The sequence below is a fragment of the Leucopleurus acutus genome (genome assembly GCF_964270905.1).
Source record: "Leucopleurus acutus genome assembly, chromosome: 15".
Classification (NCBI taxonomy): Eukaryota; Metazoa; Chordata; class Mammalia; order Artiodactyla; family Delphinidae; genus Leucopleurus; species Leucopleurus acutus.
This window is the reverse complement of record NC_139157.1, coordinates 20,930,711-20,958,231: the sequence shown is the minus strand read 5'-3', so window position 1 is coordinate 20,958,231 and position 27,521 is coordinate 20,930,711. Positions and strand designations below refer to the sequence as shown.

Here is a 27,521-nt window from a genome sequence, read left to right as displayed (position 1 = left end):
GGCCTGTTTCCTTATAGTTACAGCATGTTCTCCCCACCCACTGTACCAGGCCCTACTGTGGATTATCATAGTTAACTTTCATAACAACTCAATGATACAGGTGATATGTAGGTACTGGGGAAATTGAAGCTTAAGGAGGTTCAGAAACATGCCCAAGTTCACACACATAGGTGAAGAGCTCAGGCTCAGAACCAGTCAGGCAGGCTGCAGAGCCTTCACCATTTCTATTTTATTTTATTTTGTTCTATTTTACCTTGTCCTGTTCTATTTTGTTCAAGGAATTTGTCACTATGGGAAAATTTTGTTTCTGTATTAGAATACTTAGTCCTTGATTACAGAGACATTGTATCCCCAAGTTGCTTGGAGCATAATAGGTGTTCAGTAAGTATGGAATTAATGATGAAGTAATGCCTTCCAGAGTGTGCAATAAACTGTTAGGTTAAGTGCTAACCGTTTCTTTCATTCCAATTCCTTACATATTACAATTCTTTCATTTTATGAGTATTCATTTTAGGAAATGATTTGTTCAAGTAGAAAACTCCCCAAACTGCTTTAAAAGATGTCTTCAAAAAACTCTTAACTTTGAAGACCTCACTGCCTTAAATACCCATTCACACGTGTAGGAATTTTGACTCTGTGCTAAACCAAACTTCCACACAGAGTTTAAGGTGGTGCTATCTCAGACCCTTCCTGGGGAAAGAGGTAGTTATTCTCTTACGTTGCACATGTCCACTTTGTCATCCTTCCAGGCGCCCAAAGCAAAACAAAACAACACGACCCCCATGGTCCCCCTTGCTTTGGAGGAGGAGGCTCCAACCTGGTTTTGGAACATGTGAGCATCTCCACGTTCTGAGAAGACCTTAGATCTTTCTCACTTCTCCTTTTTCCCACTGTCTAGTAATTGCAAATGAGACAAATTGAGACCAGTGGGTATTCCCCAGAACCTCAGAGGACCCCGTGCCCTCAGGGCTGCCAGAGAGGTTCTAACACAGGAAGCTCTTCCCTTTTCTGTTTTTGAACCCTCACCTGCTCCCTTTTCCTAACCCCCTTTCTGAACATATCAATTGCCTCCTCACTTAGGAGTTCAGTGGGAAAATCTGGCCACTGCAGAAGGACTGTGACATTGGTTTCAAATGCCATCCCCCAAACCCACATTTTGAAACATCTTACTCCCTCTGTAGCTCCATAACTTCTGTATAAACTTCTGTCCCACTCAGTACCACAACTGGGGCTTTTGAATCTTCTGTGCCCTTCAGTCATCAATATCAATATTCTGTGATTCTAGGACTCCTTTCTTTACATAATCGTTCACTAAATAATTCATTTAATTGGGAAGTTCCGAAGTATATATAATTAATCTATTTTCTAAGAAAGCAACATAGCATGTAAACATTTTAAGGGAACACTTTTAACTGAAATAAGTGCATAGGTAGAAAAAATTTACCAAACCTTGTCCTTTATTTGAGCCCTTTCATGTCTCCCCCTCTGGAATAGCCTGTCTCAAACCAGAGTTTGGTACCTCTCTTTCATGTTGGAGCAGAGTTCATATTCTATTTACTTCATTTCATATAGTCCCTTCCAGAGTTGTTTTTGAAATGTTAATTGCTTTTTCGTTGTTATCTTTACATTCAGATTATATTCGGTGTCCATATTGTATGAGGAGATTTAATGAAACCGCAGCCACTCAACACATTAATTTCTGCAAGGATCAGTCTTCTCGCCGAGTCTTTTATCCAGCCCAGACAGCAGCCAAATTGGCAACCAGGGCACAGGTGAATATCTCTCCCCAAGTGCTGGCTCTTGTGCCCTTACATGCCTAGGGAAAGCAGGTAGAATTTGCTAGGGAACCTAAATTACCCATCCTGAGAAGTATGAGGATCGAGATAGCCAATTACTGTCACTCATCTTCATGGGACTTGGCTTCTTTTTGAGGGGTGCTTCCCAGCTAACAGCACCTTTGGGTGTTGTAGAAAAAAATTTTCTACAGTGTTTGCAGCTTCTTAGGTTGAAGCCTTAGATGTATAAGTAGTGCTTCTGTAGTATTACGGTAAAATTCTAACCAATGGTGGTTATCAGCCTTAACCACCTCAAAAAGACTCTTGAACCTGAGGTGAAACTGGCCTAAGTGGGGGAAGCCGTCACAAGGGAGGCCTTGTTCTACAGGTCATGTGTTTGCTCTGTGGAGAGGGGTCTTCACCCTATTCAAAGCCAGAGTCAGCAATTGAAGGTAAATGGATAAAACAGCTGTTATAAATAGGTACAAATAAGTAAAATAACACTGGACCAGGAAGACAATAGATTTATAAAGACAACACTGGGGAGAGCAGACAGCTCCATACACATCAAAGGTGCCGGGGACATAGCTTACAGCATACCATGAGAACCATTAGTTTCATAAACATGGCTTAGATACCAAGAAAAGATTAAATTGTTCTCAATACTTAATAGTATGAAGCATGTTTAGAAAGATTTCCATGATATCCAATATGTAATAGGGATGGGACCCTCTCTAACAATAGCACACCCCACGGACTATGGACCTGAGCTCTAGCTCAGCATATACTAGACAGTTACTGAATATCTGTGCTGAAGCAGCCACTGTGCCAAGTGCTGGTTGACCAAGGATTTGTGATTCGGAGGAGGAGGTGGCCTTGGAAACAGTGCAGTAGGAAGGTGTAGTGGTTGGCATATACAGGAGCAAGACGGAGGCAGAGGCCACTTGTGATTCAGCAGAGGCTTTAGAGAGAAGCAGATACTTTCTGCAAAATAGCAGATGGGTTTACCAGTCTAGATTTGAAGTTGGGAAGGACACTGTGCACAAAGTGTCCAGCTCGTGGCCTGAGGAGCCCGCCACGTGGAGCAAAGCCTAGAGTGCCTGTGGCTGAGTGACGGGATGGGACAGTCCAGGTGAGCGTCAGAGCCACAAGGGCTTTAAGCCACGCTGGCTCAGAGGAGGAAAAAGGGGATTAAGTGAATAGGTGCCCTAAATCTGAGGCCAACCAGCCTGAGGGCCTGGAAGCAGGAATTGAAAGTTCCCTGGAACCCAGGAAGTCCTCCTGTCCATCTTTCCATCTTGTCTCTTCTTCCTGCTCTGCTGCTGCTTTTTCTTCTCCCTGCAGACTGACCACCTCAGCTTTTCTGTCCAACCATCCATCACTGGCCTCATGTGTCATTCTATATGCAGTGTAAACTGGTCACATAGTGCAGATTGGAGTGACATGGAATTGATTTTTCAGAAAGATCACCCTTGCAGTTAGTGTTCAAGATGGTTTGGCGAGAGACCAGTTAGAAGCCACAACAACAGGAAAAGAAAATGAGGGCTCAGAGTAAGAAGACTAATGGGGTGTGTGTGTGTGTGTGTGTGTGTGTGTGGAGGAGCGGGTAGATTTAAGAAATAATTGTTGGGACGGAGAAGCTGATCGAGTATAAGGTAAAAGAGGATCAGTGTTGGCAGAAAGGTTTTTAGCTCCAGAGCCTGGCAGATAATACGACACATCTAGATAAAGGAACACAGGAGGCAGGAGATAGGTGTGTTGGTGGGGCAGGCAAGGTGGTTATGATAAATATAGTTGTAGAGATTCAATCTTTACACCTGAAATATCATGGGAAGCAGTGCAATGTAGAAAGAGCCCAGATTTTTCAGTCAGTAGTCAGGGTTTGACTTTCAGTTTTATATTATCTACAGGTAAACTTGGAAAAGTTACTTCAATTCTTTGAGGCTCACTAACGTGTGTCTTGCCAAGCTGTTGGGAGGATTATAGGTAATACCAGTACAGTGCCTTGCACACAGGGTGCCCTGGCCTTTTCCTCTTTCCACATTGCCCCGCCCTCCTTCCCCTCTCATGGTCTTTTCCTATAGTGGGATAGGCCCCACAATTTGGTGGGGAATATGACTGCTTTGGGCTTGACTTCAACTTAGTTTTGGAAAAAGGACAACTCCATACTTCCTAAAGCAGTAAAGGGTGCATTATGTTTCTTCGAACGATTCTTCTAACCAGTCCACAAAGTTAGTGGGCGTCAGTGGGCCCAAGGGGAGCAGAGGGAAGCAGCGGACGGAAGTGCTTTTTATTCCTGAAGAAGGCCAGCTGGCTGTCCTGAGTGCAGCCAGTGACTTGGCCCTGTTCCTCTCCTTGTTTTCCAGAACTAAGTGGTGATTGGGAACACAGAAGAAAAATTGCTTGCTTTCTGAATTGCTTGCTTTCTGAGTAAACTCTCTGTAGAGTGTACTTGAACAGCAGCGCTGTTTCCCTTATGCCAGCTTCACCACTCTGGGGCCCTGCCTAATAGTGGAGCTTATTGAGAAGGAAAACAAAAAGGGAGGTGTTGTTTCAGTTTTGAAGGGCTGTTAACAGCACAGCTGAAATGTGTTTCTATTTTAAACATAATCAAGTATAAAAATGTGTTATACCCTTAACCAAAAGAGACCAGTGTGGGCCTCTGAAAATAGCTTTCTTTGTTTGGCTGGGGATGAGCTGCCTGCTCTAGCCTCCTAGCTCTCCTTGCCCAAGTGAGGATTCTCACTTGGAGGAACAGGTTATCTTTATACTGGAGTTGCCATGGAGATGTTGAGGGATCAGTAGCGAGGTAAAAAGGAGTATACAAAGGAGCTCCCAAGGAACCTTTTGGTCCTTCTTCTGTATTACTGTGACTGTTCTGCTACTGCTGCTCAGCAGGGAGGGGAGTGGCATGGAGATGTTGGAATTCCATGTTTAAAACACTTGCTGCCTGCCAGTGTCTGTTTTTCTTCTCTGTTCATGTATTTAAAAACAAAATCATCTTCAAGTGTAATGAAAAACTAAAATGTTCCATAACTATCCTTATTGACATTAAGTGATTTCTTATGTCTCCATACAACTAATTTTACAGGATTAACATATCACCACTCCACCAAGGGCTTGATTATGGAATGAAAGCTCTAAAACCCCAGACATGGTTTTGAGCCCCAGCAGGGAGGACAGGAATGAGGCTACTAAGGTACAGGGTGTGCGTGTCCCCCTCCCCTGGGTGTCGCAGGTCCCAGACATGACTCCATCCTGCTGCTGGTGAAGGGGAGACAGCTTTACATCCTGTGTGCTACCTGAGGTTACAGAACTCTTCCCCTCTGCCCCCTCTCTGTCTTTGTCTCTCTCTGTCTCTCTCTCTCTGTCTCTCTGTTTTTCTGTCTCTTTCTCTGTCTCTCTGTCTTTCTGTCTGTCTCTCTCTCTCTCTCTCTCTCTCTCTGTAGGGTAGGGTTCAGATGAGTCCAAAAGGAGGAACGACTGTAACCAGTGCCATGGGAGCTTTGCTGCAGAACAGGGCCCTGGAGGCTAGTGTGGTCCCAACCAGGCCAGGTGAGTTGGAGTGAGCATCTCAACTATCGAATGACAGAGTCAGAGGGGGCCACTGTTGGCTTTGGGATTTGCTGGCAGTCAGCAAAAGCTATGACATCTAAAGTTGCTTTGGGATATAAAGATATGTGGGTTTGTTTGAGGTTAAAACTTATTTGCCAAGAAAGGATATTTCCTAATTTACCAGGATTAGACAACTCTGAAAATGTACAAAGTTAGATCTGATTACAACAGCGGGGTCTAGAACCAATGTTCTCTGGTCTGGTAAAATTAAAAAGAGATTAAAGTTAGGAGATAGCAGTGTGCCAGGTTTTGTGTTGAAAATAAGGGAAGAAAATGAAATCACTGTCTCAGAGAGATATCCATACTCCCATGTTCATTACAGCATTTTTCAAATAGTCAAGATATAGAAACAACTGACGTGTCCGTTGATGGATGAATGGATAAAGATGGGGTATATATTATTCAGCAATAAAAAGAAAAGGAAGGGCTTCCCTGGTGGCGCAGTGGTTGGGGGTCCGCCTGCCGATGCAGGGGATGCGGGTTTGTGCCCCGGTCCAGGAGGATCCCACATACCGCGGAGCGGCTGGGCCCGTGAGCCATGGGCGCTGGGCCTGCGCGTCCGGAGCCTGTGCTCCGTGATGGGAGAGGCCGCAGTGGTGGGAGGCCTGTGTACCACAAAAAAAAAAAAAAAAGGAAATCCTTCCATTTTCGACAACATGGATAAACCTGGAGGGCATTATGCTAAGTGAAGTAAGTCAGAGAGAAGGAGGACAAATACTGTATGCCCTCACTTATGTGTGGAACCTTAAAAAGTTAAACTCGTAAAAACAGAGAATAGAATGGTGGTTGCCATGGGTGGAGTGTAGGGTGGGAGAAATGGGGAGATGTTGGTCAAAGGGTACAAACTTCCAGTAATAAGATGAATAAGTTCTGAGGATCTAAAGTACAGCATGGTGACTCTAGTTAACAGTACTGTATTATATACTTAAAAACTGCTAAGAGAGTAGATCTTAAATGTTCTCACCACATACACACAAAAGCAACTATGTGAGGTGATGGGTGTGTTAACTAATCTTACTGTGGTAATCATTTTGCAATATATACGTGTATCAATCATCATATTGTACACCATAAACTTATACATTATATTCAATTAGATCTCAGTAAGGCTGGAAAAAAAGAAAAAAGGGAAGAATTTCCTTCCTAGAATGAAATAATTTCTTCAAATAACTGAAAAGGTATGACCACCATTATAGTACTTACTATATGCTTGACCCATTTCATTTAATCTTCGCAATAATCCTCCAAATGTTTTAATCTATGGAAAGGGAAACTGAGGCACACAACTGGTAAACAGCAGAGCTGGATTAGATATCTACTGTGCTTTCTCTCTTCATTGAGCTGCATTAGTAATAATGCACATTCTTCTTTATGATCAGCATGTACTATGAAGGCAGTATGAATTAATTCATGATCATATTGGCCCATCTGGTCACAAGTCTTATTTTGAAGGTATTATCAGAACCAGAATAAGAAGTGCCAATTTCACAGTCAAAGTAATGATAGCGCTAGAAATTTTTATCATTAGTTTTTAAATTCCTCATGAGTTGCTTATCATGGGCTTAAAAATTGAATTGATATTTTAAAAATTTCCCCACAGCCATCTAAACTCAAATCATTAGTTTTTTCCTGATCTGCAGAAACTTAACAATGGGGTAGGTTTTAGTTTTCACTTAGAAAAAAAATAATTCAAATTATATGTGTGTTCTTTTGGTAAAACTTCCACTAACAAGCTTTTTTCTAAAGTGTAACAATTAGTGTCCTTCAGAAAAGACAATTTCTTTCTACTATAGCTTCTTTTCTTATTTTTTCAACGAATATATTATAACGCTTCCCTTCCAGTGAAAAACATCCTTTTGATTTTGAGGTTGAAGCTTATTTGCCAAGAGGGAATATTTCTTAATTCATCGGGATTAGACAACTCTGACAGTGTGCCAAGTCAAATCTGAGTACAGCCTCGGAGTCCAGGACTTTCATTCCCCACTCTAGTAAACCTGGAAAGAGACTGGGAATCGGGGGAGGCAGGCGTAGTGTTGAAAATAGGGGAAGAGTTTCCTTCTGTGAACTAAATAATTTCTTTAAAGCAGCAGCAAGGCATCAGTGGAACGGTCCTGAATTAGGGCTTAGCAGTCCCATGTCCCAGGATGTGGCATTAAGCGGGACGCTACAAAGACACCAATTTGATACACTAGGAAACAGAGGAGTAGGCCAGCAGATCTAAGCAAAACGGTATTACATTTGTTCTTGACTAGTTAGCCGTGGTTATAACTACTGTGATGTTGCCAAGTAAAAGGCAGAGTCCAGCAGGGCCCTCACTAGGTTCTGTACCACCACCTGACCTCGCCGTCCACTGTCTCTCAGTCCAGCTGCAGCGGCCTGTGTTGCTCCTGCTCGCTTCCGGCTCAGGGCCTTTGCACTGGCTGCCCTCTCTGCTGAAAGCCAAAGCCCTCCCTCACTGATCTGCACTGCTGTCTCTCTCCCTCCCTCCCTCCCTCCCTCCCTCCCTCCAGTTCTCTTGCTGAGTGTCCTCTTCCCCGTGTACCTCACCCCCAGCCTCTGTATTTAGAAGTGATCGAGGCCTCCATAATTCTCTTTGTAGTTTTTCAAAATGGCATTTATCATCATCTGATTTCATTACAGGTTTGTTTATCTCCTTCTTGTCCCCCCACCCCCAGATAAAGGGATGTGAGTTTCAAGAAAGCAGGGATCTGTCTGGTCTATTTTGTATTGTGCTGCTGTATCCCTAGCTGTTAGAATTGTTCACGGCAGTTATGAAGTGCTCAGTGAGTACTTTTTGAATGAAATACGTCGGAGAAAAGTGGGCATCTTGAGTCTATAATTTCTCACTTAGATTACTGGCATATGATAGAATTGTCCTGTTAATTAGCTTTAAGAGGTAGCTTTTTGTTTTATTTCAGGCTTAAGATGCTTTTTCAATTTAATTTCTATTCTTTCCTGTGGCCTCACCTGTTTACATTTAAAATTAAAATTGTCAGCGTTAGCGTGCCTCTACATTAGGCACATTTCATTCGGAGCCATTCTGGGGAGGAAGCAGAAGTGTACTGAGGGGAGGTTAATTTTCAAAACTCTTCAAGGCTTGGAGAAAAGCACTGAGTCCCTTTCGCTGATGTAAACAGGCCCTTGTGTGAATCAGATTCACATCTGCTGGCCATTGTTTTTGTTCTGGTCAGTATTAATCTATTTGTAATATGAGGGCCTTTTAAAAATTGTTGTTGGTCTTGCTATTTCTACATTGACAGTCGATAGTTAGGCTACTTGGTGTCCCTCGCCTTCCACATAAATTCTTTACTGTCTTCATCTAGCTGGTAGTTAGCCCTCTAAAACTCTGGCTATCATTCTTCAACTCTCTTGAGTAAAATAAGCATTTAGAATCTCTCATTTAGTAACATTTTGTTCTGAATTCACAGTCAGGGGAAATGTGTGTCAGGCACAATCCTTATCCATCCCAGAGTCTTCTAAGAAGTTTTGTATGTACAGGAAAATCTCTGCCCAAGAGAACATGTGACGTTACATGAAGTTGATACACAGCTGCCATGGATGTTTAAAAGGATTCATTCACTCAGCACCTAGTTATTGTGTATGGTTGTTTCTTACACCCATGGATTCTTTAAAAAGTCTAGGGGGAGAGGCAGTCAGTAATTATTAATATCTAATATTTAACAGTCGGATATAAAAGTCCTAAGGGAATCAAGAGATCAACTTTGCTGAGGAGGCTTTATGGAGGAGGTGACAGTCAGAGAGAGGAAGCTTCATAGAGGTAGAGGCATTTGGGATGAGCTTTCAGGATGAGCTACTTTTTTTTTTTTTTAACTCAGCCTCAGTTTCTTTGGTTTTTTTTTAATTTATTTAGTTGTGCTGGGTCTTAGTTGCGGCAGGCGGGCTCCTTAGTTGTGGCTGGCCAGCTCCTTAGTTGCAGCAGGCAGGCTCCTTAGTTGCGGCTCGCCGGCTCCTTAGGTGAGGCACGTGGGCTCCTCAGTGCGGCATGCCTGTGGGATCTAGTTGCCTGACCAGGGATTGAACCCAGGCCCCCTGCATTGGGAGCACAGAGTCTTTTTTTTTTTTCTTACTATTTTTTTTAACATCTTTATTGGAGTATAATTGCTTTACAATGGTGTGTTAGTTTCTGCTGTATAACAAAGTGAATCAGCTATAGATATACATATATCCCCATATCTCCTCCCTCTTGCGTCTCCCTCCCACCCTCCCTATCCCACCCCTCTAGGTGGTCACAAAGCACTGAACTGATCTCCCTGTGCTATGCGGCTGCTTCCCACTAGCTATCTGTTTTACATTTGGTAGTATATATAAGTCCTTGCCAATCTCTGACTTCGTCCCGGCTTACCCTTCCCCCTCCCCATGTCCTCAAGTCCATTCTCTACGTCTGCATCTTTATTCCTGTCCTGCCCCTAGGTTCTTCAGAACCATTTTTTTTCTTTAGATTCCATATATATGTGTTAGCATACAGTATTTATTTTTCTCTTTCTGACTTACTTCACTCTGTATGACAGACTCTAGGTCCATCCACCTCACTACAAATAACAATTTTGTTTCTTTTTATGGCTGAGTAATATTCCATTGTATATATGTGCCACATCTTCTTTATCCGTTTATGGGAGCATGGAGTCTTATCCATTTCACCACCAGGGAAGTCCCAGGATGAGCTAGATTTTGACCAATGGAGAAAAGTTGCAGAAGCAATTAACAAAGATATGGAAATAAGAATGCAGAGGACATACTCTGGAAACAAATGGCCCATTTGGCCAAAGCACGGAGAAGAACTGGGGTTAAAGTTAGAATGGAAGGCTGACACTAGAGCAAGGAGGGCCGTAAATGCTTGGCGAGACGTCCAGACTATATGTGATTAACACCGATGCTGGTGTCACATCCCCAGGCACGCGCATTTATGTAAGTTAGACTATTATGATGACTTAGAAACTTCTTGGTTCTAGACACTTTAAGTTAGTCTGCAAAAATGTCTCTTGAGAAAGCATTTTTTTTAATTGCCATGTAAGAAATTAATGCTTACTGTAGAAGATATTGGAAAATGGTATAAAGAAATAGTATAAATGGTGTAAAGAAAATAAAAGATGTCCATAATTCCACACCCTGTTAACATTGATATCTCTTTTCATTTTTTCTCTTTATACTCCTTTTTTGTTTTCCTTTTATCAAAGCTAGGATCATAGTCTGTGTACACTTCCTGACTTTTTTTCACTAACAAACTTTGAACATTTCCCTATGGCAAAGAGTTTCTTTAAAAACATGGTATCATATCACAGAAATACAGTGTAACTTGTTTATCTGTTTTCCTGACTTGAATAGGTAGGTTGTTTCTACTTTTTTGCTGTACTGAATATCCCTTCTTCATGGACAGTAGCCCATGCTTAATTGTACACTCTTCTAAGCTCTTCATATATTAATCTTCATTAATCCTCATTTAATCCTCAAAGTAACACAGGGGAGTAGACGTATTATTCATATCCCTAGTTTACAGGTGAGGAAAAGCAACTTGCACAAGTAATTTTTAATAGGAAATGGTAGAGCCAAGCAAATCTTTATCTACTTTGGGAAAACTGGGTCAAAAAATATAAAGATTAAGGAGATAATTATATAAACATATTTATATATTATTATATATTACATTATTTAGTACATATTATATACTATTATATATTACTTAGTAGGTATATATTATTTAGTAGATATATGTTAGGAAATTGTTTTAGAAAAATGGTGTGGCTCTTCCTTCATTCTCACGAAGATTCTGATGTTCAGATGAGAACTGAGTTTATAGCCTAGTCAGCAAGTATCTACATGGCTATTTTCTCAAGGGTTTTGATATAAGAGTGACAGATTTACAGGGAAGGTACCTCTGGGCAGCAGCTTCTCCAGCACCTTTATACAGAGAGACTAAGATCACTGTGAAAATGTAGTTCTGGGTTCTAGAGCTGCATTGCTTCATATATTTAGTGAATTGCTTATAAAGTTTTGTTGGTGTAGGTTCTGCTTTGGTTTCTGGAGCCAGTGGATTTGATCAGGTTAAGCATCTTCCCTGCACTAGCCTCCCCTCCTTACCTAACCTGATTGCATAGCAAATGTAATGAGTTTTGAAGGGTCAGTTGCTGATTCCTTGGAAAAAATAAAACTTGGAGATCTTTGGGTAATACGAACACTGAGTTCTTTCTATCCTATGTTCTTTGATATTGATTCACAATTTCCTTGGGTTGTTTAGTTATTCCCCCTTTGTAAAACACTGATTAGATAGAAAGGAGGCCTCTAGGACAGAGAGCACTAATTCTTTTTTTTTTTTTTTTTTAATGATTTCCTTGAGAATCCCATCCCATACTATGTGGTCCTTTAAAACAGACTATGGTATGGTATGCCTATATCCATAAACTCCTACATCTCCATACGTAGCAGTGCTGCTGGACACGAAGGAAAAGAGTCCTGTTTGGGGATTGAGTCCATCACTGTGTAAATAACGCCTGGGAGGGAAGGCATCTCATGCTTCCATAAGGCTTATCAAACCCTTTCTAGCATGAAAGCAGGCAAAGAATTGTGAAGACATGGAATACTCAGGATATATTATGAAAGCCAGGGCAGTAGTGGGGAGAGGTGTTGAGGGTCAGCTTGTATAATTTATTTATTTTTGCTGTGTTGGGTCTGAGTTTCTGTGCGAGGGCTTTCTCTAGTTGTGGCAAGCGGGGGCCACTCTTCATCGCGGTGCGCGAGCCTCTCAGTGTCGCGGCCTCTCTTGTTGCGGAGCACAGGCTCCAGACGCGCAGGCTCAATAGTTGTGGCTCACGGGCCCAGCTGCTCTGCCGCATGTGGGATCCTCCCAGACCAGGGCTCGAACCCGTGTCCCCTGCATTAGCAGGCAGATTCTCAACCACTGCGCCACCAGGGAAGCCCAAGGGTCAGCTTGTATAAATGGTGGGTGGCCCACTGAGGTGGTGGTCCAGAGGGCCCATCCACAGGCAAGTGAAGGCCTAGGGGTGGAGGAGAGAGGGCTCCTGAGACAGTTTCTGTTTTCCTTATTATTTGCCCCAGGATGGGGACTGAGAACTTGTCTATAGCTACAAAACTAAACAAAACAAAAGAAGAAGAGAGATTTTTGAATCCAGTGTGAGGATTTCGTAATCATTCCTTTTTTCTGTTGTTGCTAATGTTTGCTTTTACATAATAACAAATCTGTTTATGTCTGCAAAGGATTAGCAGTGGACCCTGCTTCTGGAGCAAAACTCAGACAAGGATTTACTAAACCTAAAAAAAGATTAACTCCTAGAGGCCAGGTAAGAAAAAAAAAAAATTAACCTCTAATCCAGGTGTTGCCGATCATCCAATGGGCAAGACAGTTACTGAGCCTTTAAGAGAATGAATCCATAGCAGGCCAGTCAGAGAGGAATTTGGGCAGATCCTGATTTGTGTTACTGAAATGTATGTTCTTGAAATTTACTCTTTTGTTAAACATATAGTTTGAAATGACGTTCAGTTTTTGCTTCTTGGATTTAACAGGAAAGGGGAATGATTTTTCATTTTGACCTGGAAGGTTACTGCCCTATCCCTTTTTCCAAACAAGGACAGTTCCCTGAGATTGACACTGAATAGGACTGCTATGAAGTTGGAGACTTTTTGATATGTGAATTGTTAAAACAATTAAAATTTTAAGAGGCGTATATTACTTAACATTCTCAATGTGGAAACAATGAAGTTCTAAAGTAAATGCCTTTTCTTTCTGCTTTCAGACTGGCTCCCTAAAAGTCCTCAGCCTGGATGGCTTGTGTACCCAGGAAAGCCACCTAAGGGGAAGGATGGGGAGGCATCTGTTTACATGCCCATGATTTCTCTTGAGACATCATGTAGAACAAGTAAAAACTAGCTTCAAATTTTCTTATCTACTCCCTTCAAAATTTTCCCCCAAAATCGTTAAACAACACATCAACCTGTATGATAATGCTTGATTTAAAGATTCATTTGAAGCTTTTTTTTTTAAGTGGACATTTAATAAGCTTTTAAAGAAAATGTTGCTTTGATATTAGAAACTTTTAGTGAAACAGTCTTCGGTGTACTAACACTATTGCTTTCTAGGAAAATCATTTTTTACCTAGCTTTATTCTATATAATAGCTGTGAAATGTCAGCTTTGTTATTTGCTTCTAATGAACATTAAACTATAATTAGTAACCATTCCTATTTTAAATGTCCATCTGTATACCATGTATAATTGTCTCACACCAGTGTACACAGTTGATTTTGGGGGAACACTACAGTGGAAGGAACAGGTTACAGTAACCTTCCCACCCTGTGGAGAGGACGCTCTAAGTGGCCTCAGCCCATTTATTTATCATGGCCAACTTGGAAGTCAACTGTTCATTTCACCATTGGTTTATGTAGCTCTGTTGGGAGGTGGTGTCCCAACTATTTTTTTCCCTTGGTCATCTTAAGGGTTAGTAAACTCTTTTTGTAGAGTCATTTATACTTAACTCTTGCTTTTTAATCTAAGAATTTTTTTTTATCTTTTATTAAACTCGGAATTTTATTTAGGAGTAAGCCATCTTTTTCTAATTAGGAGAATACCGACCTACTCCCACCTGTGGTACAGCAAACATGACATCTGAAAGTCTTACAATCTGTATTTTGGGAACTAAATGCTATGTTTTATGCTCAGGTAAATCAGGTATGTGTTCTGGAATTGACTGAAGACTCGTAAGCCACATAAAAGTATTTATGGAACCTTCTGTAAATGGAATTTGGGAAGCTTGAGCTGAGGGGAGCTGCCACTCTACCACTCTCCGCTTGCTCTGAGAGACTGCCTTCCCTTGGAGAGGTAAGTGGATTTGGGAACTGAGACATCCCAGAGCAGTAGATTCCTACTGACGAGGTAACCTATGTCCCTCTATCTCATTTCTTCCCCGCAAGTGAAACCGTAGTTTAAGGACCCACCATGTCAGTTCCACACATGCAACAGCCCGGCCCCAGGTAGCGTATCTACAATGCCTCCCACCCTTTATGGTCATCAGTATCACCTTTAAGGACTGTGAACCACAGTTTCTCACATTTGGCTAATATGCTGCTTTAATGGGCAAATGAACTCAAGGTTTCCCTTTCTCTACCCACCCCCACCCTATTTCGAGGTAAAACAAGCAAAAATAAACAGTATTATGGGGGAATATTTGCTGAAGAAATCCCAATATGAAATAATTTTTAATTTGTACTAGAAATTAATAGTAAACATGACTGTAAAACGGGATCATGGTAGCCTAGCCTAGACAAAACTTTAGTAGCTGGTATTCTGACCTTATATATCAGAAATAAATTATATAGCATTCTGGAAGGATTCAGAATGTTATACAGTAATTTTTAGAAATAAGTTCTTAGCACTGTGAATTTAATGAAGCATATAAGCTCCTACCTTAAATCATAATTATTTTACTCAAAAAAAAAAGGGGGGGGGGTTAGTTTCTAATAGATGCTGACTAGAGGTCAGAATAGTAGTTTCTGTAGGGGATGTAATGGCCAGGAGGGGGCATGAGGGAGCCGGCCAAGGAACTGGAACTGTTTTCTATCTCAGTGTGGATAGTTCCGCGGTGTGGTTGTATATAAAAATTAATCGAGCCACGTGCAGAATTTGTAGAGTTTATTATACGTAAGATATATCTTCATATAGAAAGCCTCTAAACACAAAAGACAAAGGAGCTTTAAAAAAAGGTTAGGTTTTATATTTTAAAAACTCATTAGATACCAAATTCAAGAGATAGATTATAGTTACATTGTAAAACGTTATCTTTTTTGAATAAAACTAATATTGACTTAAATGATGAATTTTAAAATGCATTTACTTATTGGTGATTAAAAATACTTAAGCAGAGTAGTATTTTAAGCCAGACAGAGCAAAGGAAATTCTTGTTTTATATATATATATATATATATTTTTTTTTTAATTCCAGTAATATTCTTAAATTCCTGTTAAAAATATAATCAATATTAAAGTCAGTAAAATGCCTTTTTTGACTGACGCCTGGATTATTTTACCGCTTAACCTGGTTACACAGTGATTTTTTTTTTTCTGTCAGATGTAACTGACAATCAGTTTAGTCTTTAAGATAAATGAAGTAATAACTCACATTGTAGCATCCTGTGGAAAATATTCAAACTACATTTAAAATGCTTTTTTAAAATGGAGACATCTATTATTCCACAAGAAATTGTTTCTGTAAAACTATAGGTTGGCTATGGCAATAGTAACTAAACTACATCCAACCCTGAAGGTAGAAAAATCCCTGAAAAGAAATACACAGCCTAGTCATAATATGCAATATAAAGGTTATTTTCTTATTTTAAAAATTCTCCCATTTTGGAGAAATCCAAACCTTTCCATAGTTCCCTTACTAGGCAGTGCCACATAAAGTTATTTAGTTAACATTATTATGATCATGGCTTACGATTAAGTTCAATTTGACAAACACCTATATATAGCAGCCCTCGTATGGATGTCGGTTATGACAATGGTTGCAGTTCCATTAAAGAATACTTGCTTATTAAATTTGGTACAAAGCATGAATACTCAGGACAGATTGGCACAATACATGCAGTTCGAGAACTCTCTTCTCTCAAGCCAGTCATCACTGAATAAGCCATATTCCAGTCCTGCTTTCTAACTCTTTCCTTGTATCATAACTGATGTTTAAAATGCTTCTTAAAACATCTTCCAGAATAAGAACGGTACGCTTTAAAAACCAGTCATCTGAATGCATGGTGGAAATGAGGCAGGATAGCTGAACCAGTGCCAGCTGGGAAAACATGGGGGATGGGGGGCAGGGGGAGCTGGCCCAGGCTCATAGTGCTCATGGCGAGTGAGGGGTCTTGTTGCTGCTGCCCCAGACAGCTTAACCTGTGGGGCAGAGATTCCCCAGGCCCCAGGGTGAGACTGCTATTCCCAAAGGCATTTTGGGTAGCAGGAGGGGGCAGCTGCCAGAAGCCCAACAGAGGGGAAAGGTCCAAAGAGGCAGGTATTGTTAGGTTCACAGCGTCTGCAGGTAGCTCCTTGGGCAGGTTTACTTTACCAGCACCTCCCTTAGCCAGATCAAAACCTGGGTTGAGCTTGTGAGGTGACTGAGGCTCTTGCAGAGGCAAGTCCTCAAGCAAATTGGTATTGCAAAATCCTTTAGTATCCGCTTTGAGGGGCAGGCTTGCAAGTGGGGAGTATGAGGTAGAACTGGTGTTGTACTTGTGATTCTGGAGGGGTGGGGGAGGAGAGCTGGGGGATGCTACGGGGTGGAGCGGGGCCAGGAGCTCTGGCAGCGCCGGCACAGGCTGGGAGGTTTGCTCCGAGGGGCCGTGGGTGTGGCTGTGTACCTCGGCTGGCAGGCCGCTTGCAAGCCCGTTCTGTGCAGGAGCCCCTAAAGGGAAAGGAGGCAGTGGGGCGGCCTTCAGCTGGAACTGCGGAGAGAGGGAGTGGAAGGTGTTCAGAAGGTCTCCGGACTGCAGACTCTCTTTCATCAGCTCCTGTGAGTGTGTCTTCTTGGTGTGTCGCGTGAGGTGGTCTTTGCGCCCAAACCTCTGGGCACAGAACTGACACAGGAAGTCCTTGCAGCCTGTGTGGACCACCAGGTGGCGCCGCACGTCTTTCCGGGTGTAGAAGCATCTTTCGCAGTGGTCGCACTGGTGCTTCTTCTCCTTGGCTCCACTCGGGGGCTTCTCTTCGGCGTGGGCCTTGAGGTGGTCCAGCAGCACCTCCGTGCTCCCTAGCTCCAGGGCACAGACCCCGCAGGTGAGGTCGCCACTGCTGGCCGCGTGCAGGGCCAGGTGCCTCTTGTAGCCCAGCATGGTGTTGTACTTCTTCCCGCACTCCTCGCACCCAAAGGCCATTTTGTTGGGGTCGTGCGTCTGGAGGTGGTTTTTCAGGTGGTCTTTGCGGTTGAAAGTCTTCTCACAATGAGCGCACTGGTGGGATTTCTGGGGCGAGTGGGTAGCCATGTGCCTAGGAGCAGAAGGAAGAAGTTCACAATAGACCCAGTGGTTTAAGAGCTGGAGAAACGTACAGAAACAAACAGTATTAAAATGTTGATAGTAGTTTTCTCTAGGTGGTGGCATATGTGTTTTAGTTTTAAAATACTTTTCTGTATTTTCCAGATTCTACACATAAACGTTATAATAAAAAAACAGGTACTACGTGATGCCGTCTTCACACGTGTAAAGAATATGCTTTGAGAACACATTTTCCTAATGTACACAAAGAGACTTCTAAACAAATACAAGTATACAAGCATTTTAAGATATATGATCATGAAGAAATATTTTTCAGGAAGGGGTTTAAATGACTATTCTATACTCTTAAAATTTCTGAATTTCCAGAAGTGATCCAATTTGCCTTCTACACATAACCCCATACCCCTGCCCCCCAGTGTTGTTATTTTTATGGTTTCCAATACAATTTCTGCTTGGTCTTTATTGAGACAAAAAGTTCAGGCCTTAGACATAAAGCTAAAAAGTCTATCATCTTTAACCTCAGAGAAAGTGTCTAACTGGACCCAGAATGCCACCCCCACCACCTGTTCTCGGAGCGTCCGCCTCCTGCCTCCCATGAGACCTTTACGCTGAAGTCTTAGTTTCTGCCGTTTAATACTTTCCTATTGGCTATCATGTCACATGCGTGCAGCCCGTCTCCATTTCTTCAGGATCCCTCTTAGACACCTTCAGCTCACTTCCTAAAGGTCACTGGTAATTCCTTCGGCAAAGTTCAAAAGGACTTTTTCTAGAAGGACTAAGACAGTAGAGGGAAACATACACTGACTGCGGCAGGTTCTGTGAGACAGGTACAAACAGTGTTGAGGAACAGGGACAATGCAACAGGTATTTGGGGGATCTGAAGTGATGCTGGTCTCTCCAAGTTTCACATGCATATTTAAATACATTCCTAGGTTGTCGAAAGGATTTTTCGAGGTTGCTAGAGGGCAAATAACAAACTTGACATTTAAACAGTTTTCTTTCTATTTGGTCCAGCACTAATGTTTAGGAACCCTAAAGCTCTGTTCTGGATCTTGCCCCTCTCCCCTTTTTCCTTTGTGAAGGATTTTTATCTGATTAAATTTCATTTATCACCCCTGTGTTAGATCAGTGCCCAGTTAACAACTCTGGACCTGGTATTTCCTACCCACACTTTCCTGTCCTACTGCTGTCCTACCTATGAGAAAGGCTCGGGGGGACACAACTCTTACCTGAGCAATGACACTTTTCACATTCTACCAGCTACCACCCCTCTTTTTTGACTCTTTCCTCTGCCTGGCATCCAATTCTTCCTTTAATTTCCCCCTTCACCTGCTCATGCAACAGTTCCAATCTAGAACATGATCATCTTATGGCTGAAATTACTTCCACATTTTGTTTCCCTCCCTAACTTATCCTCTTACCTCACAACCCAAGAAACCACCAGTTTCAGTCTGTCCTATAGTCACCAAGTACCACCGTCTTTGGGCGTCACCTGGACCACATCAATGATCTTAGAATTCCTCCGGGGTTAACTGCTTACACTGGGACTTCGTCTGCCTTGCCAAATCACCGTTCCTGCCCTTTGCTATCTCCATCTAACTGCTTTCATCCTTCGCTGTATTAAGTAAGCCCCATGTTCTCTTTTCTAGTTAAGCAAGTCAGTTAGTCTCTTCTTCAACCTCTGCTTATAAAATGGATCTTATGTTACAACTGAGGGACACAGGATGGAATGCTGCCCTTTTTTTAAAAAAAAAAAAAGCAACACCTAAAGCATCCTGCCCTCTCGCCACTCTTCTATCCCTTTATTGGATCGCTGCTTCAGGCCAGAGAGGCAAGAAATGTCGGGGACTGCGGCAGGGAAGGCCGTCCTTGCATGAAGTACACTGCTTCCCTTTTCTGCTTCTCTTCACACCCTTAGCTGAACAAGTCGTTTCCCTTCCTCAGCACCACCACCACCTACCTCCTAAATATTGCCTAAGACATCTTCTTCAGTGCGGTTTACCACAGTAATCCCACCTAATTCCTGTCATTCCAGTAATCTGTTAGCGCCACTGTCTTTTCCAAATATTTATCTCCTATATGTGTTTTGGTCTTTATCCATGGTTATAATATCCTCACTGTGGCTTAACTGCAGCTAACACTGCTTTTGGTGTTCGGGTAAGGATAATTACTGTGTACACATAAGAAGCGGGTTGCAAAACAGGAAGCCTCTGCAACAAAATTGGTGCATACAGTAGGCACTCAACACACGGCAACTAGAGATCAGCCGACGTATAGAACACATTTGAATTTTAGGCGTGTATAGGCTTATTTTAACAGATCAGCTTATTATATTACATCATCTGTAACAGTGTTATTCTTAAGAGCCATAATTTATCTCTTAATTCTTTCAAGTGCCTTCCTCCAGGGGCATTCCCAGATCTAATTATAATGTGGTTCGTGTTCATACCACTCAGATGGAAACTCTCTCCTGCTAAATTCTGACTCTTACCTATGCATTTATATGCTAGTCTGAAAGTGAAAGTTCATTTCATGAAAATTAGAGGCAAACGATGCATTTCCCTTAACCAGGTATCAAAAGAGGCACAGACTAGTGGCAGTTCTGTGTGTATAGCTCTGAAGGTACCATATGTTCAATACATAACACACACAGCATTTATTGTCAATCAGCCTACTGTGTGACTTACTGATTTTGAGTATATATTATACGCAAATATAATATAAAAATCCTTTACAGGCAGAAAACTACATCTCATATATTCATTTCCCTCAGGGAAGTGAGTACCTAATAGGCACTCAAGAAATACTGATAATTCAGACTAAATGTACTATATCTAAAAAAGGACCTATCTCCTAAAAGAGTAGTTTTTACCCTCTGTCATATCATGGATACCTTTGAAAACCTGATTAAATGCACATACTTAACATCTGTATACCCAACAGAATTCCACTTGTTAGGGTGGCTTTTAGAGCCAAGTTGAGAAACTAACTGCTCCAAAAGCCAACACTCGGAGAGGAACCCGCCCCCCTCCATGCTCACCCTCAGAACCTAGACAAGCTCTCCGTATTTCATACCTGGACTGTTGTTAACAGATTGCAAATCAGTCTACAGGCCTCTTCCCTCTTCTCCAGATTACTACCAGAGCCATCTTTCTAACATCCTGACCAAATCATGTTTTTCAGTTCTTAGACTTACCAGAAGAAAACAAACCCTTTAGGACAGCAGACAAGGCCTGTTTTGAGCTGCTTCCTTCTCCCCTACACTTTGGGCCTCACCCCATTCTCATCCGCCGCTACCCTCTGTGCACGTGTGCTTCAAGGACAAGGCTTAGGGCTTTCCCAGAACCTCCTTCCTCACTGTCTGCCTCCCATTCATTCTTTAGATCACAGCTGAAGACTGCACCTTTCTGAGGAGCCTCCCCAGGTCTCATCAAGCAGTGGAGAACAACTTCCGCCACCTGCATAGCTCTGTCAAAGCCCTTAGATTACATTTTAATGGTGTTTGCATGACTATCTCCCCAGCCATGTGTCTTCTCATCTTTCTGTCCTTAGGCCTGGCTTATTGTAGGAACACAAGAAATATTTGTTGAAAAAGTGAACTGGACACTGCAAAGCACAACTGTCATACAAAAACTATAGTAATCACTGGAGGTACAGCCATAAAGGCTAAAATGCATCCACATTCTGCATCCCTTTTCCCCTGCAGTGTTTGGTCTGAGGGCTAGCAAAGCCTTTTAAAGGTATGTGTAAAAGTACATACCTTTTCTAAAGCCTCTCACCTCATTAATTTATATCTGGAAATGAAGGCTTTGCCACAGTCTGGCTGCAAGCACTTGTAAGGTCGCTCCCTGGAGTGGGAATAATTGTGGATAGTGAACTTCTCCAGGGTGAGGAACGTCTTGCCACATAATTGGCAGGGGTAGGTGGCCATGGGCTTTGTCTCTCACACCTTCCTTTTCAGATGCGCTGACCAAATGCTGTGCCATTTAAGTACAAATAGAAGGACGGTGCTGAGCACATCAGCAGAGCCACAGCAGCTGACCGCCAGGCCAGGGGGGAGGCAGCGTTGTGGTCCCGGACCTGGTTCTACCCAGACATGGGCCTCTCAGTTACCACTATCTCTGCTTCCTGCTTCCCACATCCCAGTTTCCACGCAGTCTCAGGTTGAGAGGAGCAAGTCTGAGGCATGGATGAGGTTCCAGAGCGGAAAGGCAATCGGCATCACTAGAGCTGGGGCACGTCCTGGACCACCAAACTGTCTGTGGAGAGAAGGGGAACAGTTTCCTTGCATTTCATCTGAAAACAATGCTTCTCCTCCCCCACCAGTTCAGCATCAACTCCCCAGAATCAACGTGTTCCTTTAAATGGCTTGAACGTAGCACAACTCTGCATCCTCCTGTGTGCTTTAAGAGGTCCTTCTGCATATAAATCCACCTGTCTGTGCTCCTCCTGGGTGGCAGGAGTCAAGCGCACAGTGTTTTGACGGTAGATGAAGCGCACTTTCCCTTGTGATAGAGACAGCTATTTCCATAGAGGCGGTATTAGCGACTTCAAACCATGATTTCGGGTCATTGTGAAGTTCAGTCTGCCAATTCAAAGAAAAAACAAAAAAACCTCCCCAGTGTGTTCAAGTGTTTTACTGGTACAGAAAAAAAAAAAAAAATCATCCCTGCTTATTCAAACCATGGGCCAGTCCTCCTCACTCACTGTTGGCAGAACATAAGTTGTTTATCACACCTGTTTAAACTTCCAGGGGATGAGCCGAAATAATCTGTATACATATAAGTTAATTTGTTTGTGAGGTTACCGTGCAGGACTCAAGTCTACGATGTAAACAAAGTGGGAATAAAGCTAGTTTAGTTCACTGATGTGGTACCTGCAGAGGGGAGACGAGAGATTCCCACACAGACAAAGGGACAGCTCGGGCAGAGCTCAGAGCACATTTAGATGTGCAGGCACCATCCTCCAGGAAACTGTTCTACTCTTCTTTTCCCCTTTCGTTTATGGGGACATTTCCTCATTCCCCAGCCCCAGCCTGGGGGACCAGCTACCTGTTGGAAGGCCACTCCTAGGAGGTGGGCTTGCCGCCCCAACCTGCCTCAAATCCCAGTTATTAGCACCCTTCCAACCCAGGCAGATCACCCAAATCCAGGCTCTTCTTCTACCAACAGACCATCATTTGGAAGCCTTAAGAGTCCAAAGCATTATCATGAACAACACAGTGAAGGCCTGGCTACCTAGAATCCTGTGCTATTCTAGACAGTTAATCCTCAGGCAAGGACATTAACCTTTCAAGTGCCAATATTTAAAAAAAAAAAAAGATAGCATACTGTATGCTTACATTAAACACACTGGAGTAGCTTTTGTACCCAGGCCAGCTTTTTCTGAACTTTGTCAAGTGAGCAGGGCACTCATGGCAACCTGACCAATCCCAGCAGGTCTTCAAGGCGTCTGTTCCCTGCAGTCATTCATTTATTGCCAACTCTTTTAGAGCTGCTCTTTACTGTTAAAAGTTAATTTTTACTTACCTTTGTAGTTACTTTCAGATCAGAAAGTTGGAGTCTAGCTAGATGGAATTTTACTATAATAATAGTTCAAGCATCTTTAAACATATCAGCACCTAGCACATGCAACATAGACAAACACATTCCTTTTTTAAGAGGCAAAAAGTGCAGGAAACTTCTTGTGTTCCTCATCAGCTAGCTCGGGTGTTTTTAGTGTCTGGTCAGAGTTCACAAGGAGCCAGCACCAGGCAGACACCCCTCACCATCCTGCCCCACCTGCTTGGAACCTTCAGAGCTGACGTGTGCACTTTGACCTGAAGCTTCAAGCACTGATCCAAAGCCGGGGACACCGGCGTTCTCAGCTAGCATCTTGGCACCAAACCTCCCTTCTGATGGCGACACACACAGAGCTTATTCCTCTGTGACCAAATGTGACTTGAACTGAGCCCCTGTCCCAGCTCTGTCCAAACCCCTCTCCCCCAGCTCCTTGCTCCTGCAGCGTCTGCCAGCTCACCTCGCTGCCCGGCCTCGAGGCATCTCTACCACCCTGGCCACAAAGTAATTCCTTCCAGGAATTCTACCCTGTGTGGCCGAGTTTTTGCTGCCAGGACTCATGGTGTGTCCTACTTCTCATCCAGCCTAAGTCTGGCTATAATACTGGCCTGGCTATAAAGGCATAGAATTTATCATCATCATTAAATATACTCATTCACTGGAAATTGCTGTGTTTTTTCCAGGTCTATTTTAAGAGATTAAAATGTACACACAATATGAAGTTTGAAATTCATTTTTTTCTTGTTCTCTTTATAGCTGAACTCAGAATAGCGCTAGTCACTCAGAAGGAGCTGGTCTGGCTTCTCACCTACACCGATCCCCTGCATGTATGCTTTAAACGCATTCTCCCCAGCTGCTGCTTTATGAGAGATGACCAGTGTCCAACAGAACTTTCTGTGACGGAAATGGATGGCTATCAAAATGTGATACCGAGAAACTGAAAATTTTCTTATTTAAGTAGCCACAGGAGGCTAGTGGCTGCTGTACTGGAAGACACAGGCACTCTCAGTTTCACTGTCAAAAAGAGACGAAGGCAAGGCTACCCTTTCCTTCAGGCACAGCTAAGCCGCTCATTTGCCCTCAGGCGTTTCCCTGAAGCACAAAAGGTATTTATGTAGATCCAGTCATTTGTTTTATGAATACAGTAGAAAGATTCCCTACTTCAAATTCCAGCTCACCCCTTTGTTAGCTGTCCTGAGTTTCAGTTTGTGTTATCTATCTGATGCATGTAAATGAGCTGGTAGGGACAACCAACTGAAACAAGATGGATCTGAAAGTACCCTGTAATCTAAAAACACCACACAAATACACGGTAGCATTTATAAACACTGGGATTAAAAGCAGAAACCATCAGCTGCAAACTGGCCCATGGTTCTAACCACTGAGCTATGGATATAACAGAAAAGAGACACATGTCCTCTCCTATGTATGCTTCATAGTGGGAGGACCCAGTAGCCTGGATAATACACATGCTCAACACACACAGGACATACGAGGTTGCAAGTAAAAACTGGCCCGAGCTCATTGTTTCTCAACAGATACCAACTTTGATTGCTCACCAACGCACCAAGCATACAAAGGAAAAATAAGATTTATTCAAGAAAAAAGTACCTGCCTTTAGCACTGAATGAAGTTTTCCCAGATGCACTTTCCAGCCACTTCCCTAGATTCAGAAGTCCAACAAGCTGTAGACCTCATTACCTTTCCCTCTCGGGCCTTCAAAGACGGTGGGTATATAATCAAGGCGTTTTAGACATGGCCATACTGTATTTAAATGTGAGACATTTCCTCCAACTCTTTCCCCATTAAACTTGCAAAGAACAACAACAAAACAACAAAAGTCACTTAAGCATTTTTGTACTTATTCAACTTATTGCATTAATGCCTTTGCCAAGACTGTTATCTTTCTGAGTTTTGGTCTCTGTGTTAAATATACCTAGTCCAACCCTAAGTGCAAAATTGGTCCTCAGATGTTGAACTGAATGAATTTATAATAGTAAACATTCCTCAGTTTCTTCAGGAAGGCTTTCTTTAATGATGAACTCAAATTCACAACTAGTTATAACATTTCATTCACCATAACTCTGTATTTCATTAATATGGATCTTCAAATATAAATATTTGCACTGTTTTCATGATACAATCACAAACTATTATAAACACAGTCTTCCCAACAGATTATAAATTCATCGTGGCTGAGGATCAAAGCCCAGCTATTTTTAAAAAATAAACTGTGTGGATACTACAGCATCTCCCATCACCATGTACTTGACCAGTACTGGCTGGCTGCTGCTGATTCCAATCTTTGGTTGAAACCTGATGAGCTCTCTGGCCACCACGCCCTTCAAACAGACTTGTGATTAACTTTCTATTATTTGGCAAACCTCCAACAGTCCTAACGGAGAACTAACAAAGGGATGGTCCTGATGATAGTCCGCTCTGTAACTTGACATGCAGATTGCATTTGAGTCTTAAATACGGTAATAGTTCAACACCTGTCACCCTGGAAAGATAGTAAGTCTTCCCCCAAAACATCTCAGGACATAATTTTCAATCCCCTTGATTCTAAAAATACTGAGTGAGTGATACAGATCTGCCAGTATGCCAAAGAAGGCTTGTGCCATCTGCTTCATTCTGTTCATGCTGATTATTTTGGGGATGAGAGAGCATCAGATTGGAATAAGAACATATATATATGGCAACAGCCAGGAAGGACTGTGTTCCCTGAGGGCTGATGGTATATGACGGCGGAGGGAGAGGTCAGGGCACAAGTGTAGTTCCAGGACGTCCCCAGTGCTGCGTAACACAATCAGCTAATGGGAGACAAATGTTTTACAACATTCTCAAAATAAACTATGACTTCTGGCTTCTATTTCCATTGTCCCCAGTGACACGATGCAAGGCCCATTTCTGAGAGGAAACTGAATTTCCATTTTTAGTCTCGCAACATGGGAACTCTTAAGTTCTTTTCTTGACTCCATTCATCACTCCTTGTGGACAAGAAGGTTCTACTCCGGACTTTTCTCTCTCCTAGTCCTGAAATCTGGGATTGCTTTCATAGATATGTATTAAGGCCAGTTTTAAAAGGGCCTCTAATAAGCTGTTTCTTCTTACACTCACAAAATATGAAAGAGCCAATCATGGAGCTGGGCAGGTGGAAATGCATTGTTTATTTGGCTCCAGAAGGCTCCTAGAGAGGGCGCTCCCCTCAATATTTGAAGGACTCTGATAGCAAGTCTCTATCATCTATGAAAAAAACATCCAGAAACATCAGCTGGAGGAAGAAGCTACTCAGAACCTCCAGGTGGTTGCTACTTCTTGTTTTTCATTATGCGCATGCACTGTAAAACTTGTTAGGTGTTGTATCTGAGCAAGCATGGTGTTAGAAGAGTTGGGGCTCATTATATGTCTCATCAGCGAAAGAGGAGCTCTTGGGGCTGGATTAGTAACCTGGTTGAGGATTACAGATGTGAAGCTTGACGAGTACCCTACCAGATGGCTGTGGCTGGGTTTTCAACCTTAACTGAGAACAGGGGTTCGTAAGTGGGGCCCATGGCAGAGGTTCCAGGGCCCATGGCTAAGAATTCTCAAAAATTCTGTGCAAAATTAGGAGGCATGTGTATTAGAGTTCTTAAGAGGAGAGGGACCATAGCTTTCTTCAGATTTTCTAAGGAGCTCTAGATTTAAACAGGTTAAAGGACACTGACTTAGATGAAAAAAGGGAAAATCCCTTTTGGTGCTATCAATTCAGTTTCACTTTTCACAAAGTCACTGATATTTCCTAAGCGATGGACCATATATTTGGTGCCTCAGTCACTGCATTTTATCAGGTTAAAGTAAAAAAAAAAAGGGGGGGGGGCGGGGGTCTATAATAATTTTCTTTGGAAATTCAAGCAATAAACAACTTCTACAAATTTCGTTTCAAACGTGGGTAATGATGATAATTAATAGATTCTATCATCTAAAACAGGGCTACCTTTTGACTAGAGGGAAGGTTGCCCTCAAAATCATAGGGATTCATTTGTCAGCATCTTTAAAAATCTTTTATTAAAGTGTGTGTGTGTGTGTGTGTGTGTGTATCCTGAATAAAGTACTAAGATACTATCATTAAAATCCGTAACACCTGAGCTGATATACCACTTGGAAGAAGGCTCTTGCCTAGGATGAACTCTCAGGCTGGATCCCCAAAGCCTGTCACCCCACTCTGTCTGCAGACCTCTCTCCCACAGTGGCCCAAAGGCAACCACAGCTGCAGATCCATCTACTTGGTGTTTCCTTAACATGCCACCTTCTCTCACGCTTCTGTGTTTTCCACACTATGCTATGCTCCTTCCTGGACTATCTCGCCACCCCTTGTCTACCTGGCCAACTCCTACTTTCCTTGTCACTCCCAGGCAGAGGAATGAGCTCCTTTTCCACCTGGTGAGATGGTGAAACGGGGAGCCCACCAAGAAAGCGACTGGAACGGTCCAGGTGAGCCTGCAGGGGCTTGGGCTAAGGTGGTCGTGGTGGAGATAAAACAGAGCACTGAAAACCACGGCTCAGTTAGCAAGGGAAGATTGGTT

General features: G+C 42.5%; 2 protein-coding genes across 2 annotated transcripts in view; one reads left to right on the top strand and one right to left on the bottom strand.

Annotated features, from left to right (window-relative positions):
* The window catches only part of ZC2HC1B (zinc finger C2HC-type containing 1B), a gene marked incomplete at both ends in the record, with an annotated part of 33,398 nt that extends 20,379 nt beyond the window's left edge, over nucleotides 1-13,019 (top strand). Inside the window, 4 exons of the mRNA XM_082855473.1 lie at nucleotides 1,633-1,772; nucleotides 5,225-5,330; nucleotides 12,621-12,703; nucleotides 12,927-13,019. Of these exons, the coding sequence (XP_082711599.1) occupies nucleotides 1,633-1,772; nucleotides 5,225-5,330; nucleotides 12,621-12,703; nucleotides 12,927-13,019 (422 nt within the window). The remainder of the gene's footprint in view (nucleotides 1-1,632; nucleotides 1,773-5,224; nucleotides 5,331-12,620; nucleotides 12,704-12,926) is intronic.
* Nucleotides 13,020-15,124: 2,105 nt separating this feature from the next.
* PLAGL1 (PLAG1 like zinc finger 1) lies at nucleotides 15,125-21,329 on the bottom strand (the record flags this gene model as incomplete). Its single annotated transcript, XM_082855239.1, has 2 exons — nucleotides 15,125-17,390; nucleotides 21,178-21,329. 2 exons carry the CDS (start codon nucleotides 21,327-21,329, stop codon nucleotides 16,151-16,153), a joined length of 1,392 nt encoding a protein of 463 aa, XP_082711365.1. The 3' UTR covers nucleotides 15,125-16,150.
* Nucleotides 21,330-27,521: the final 6,192 nt, after the last annotated feature.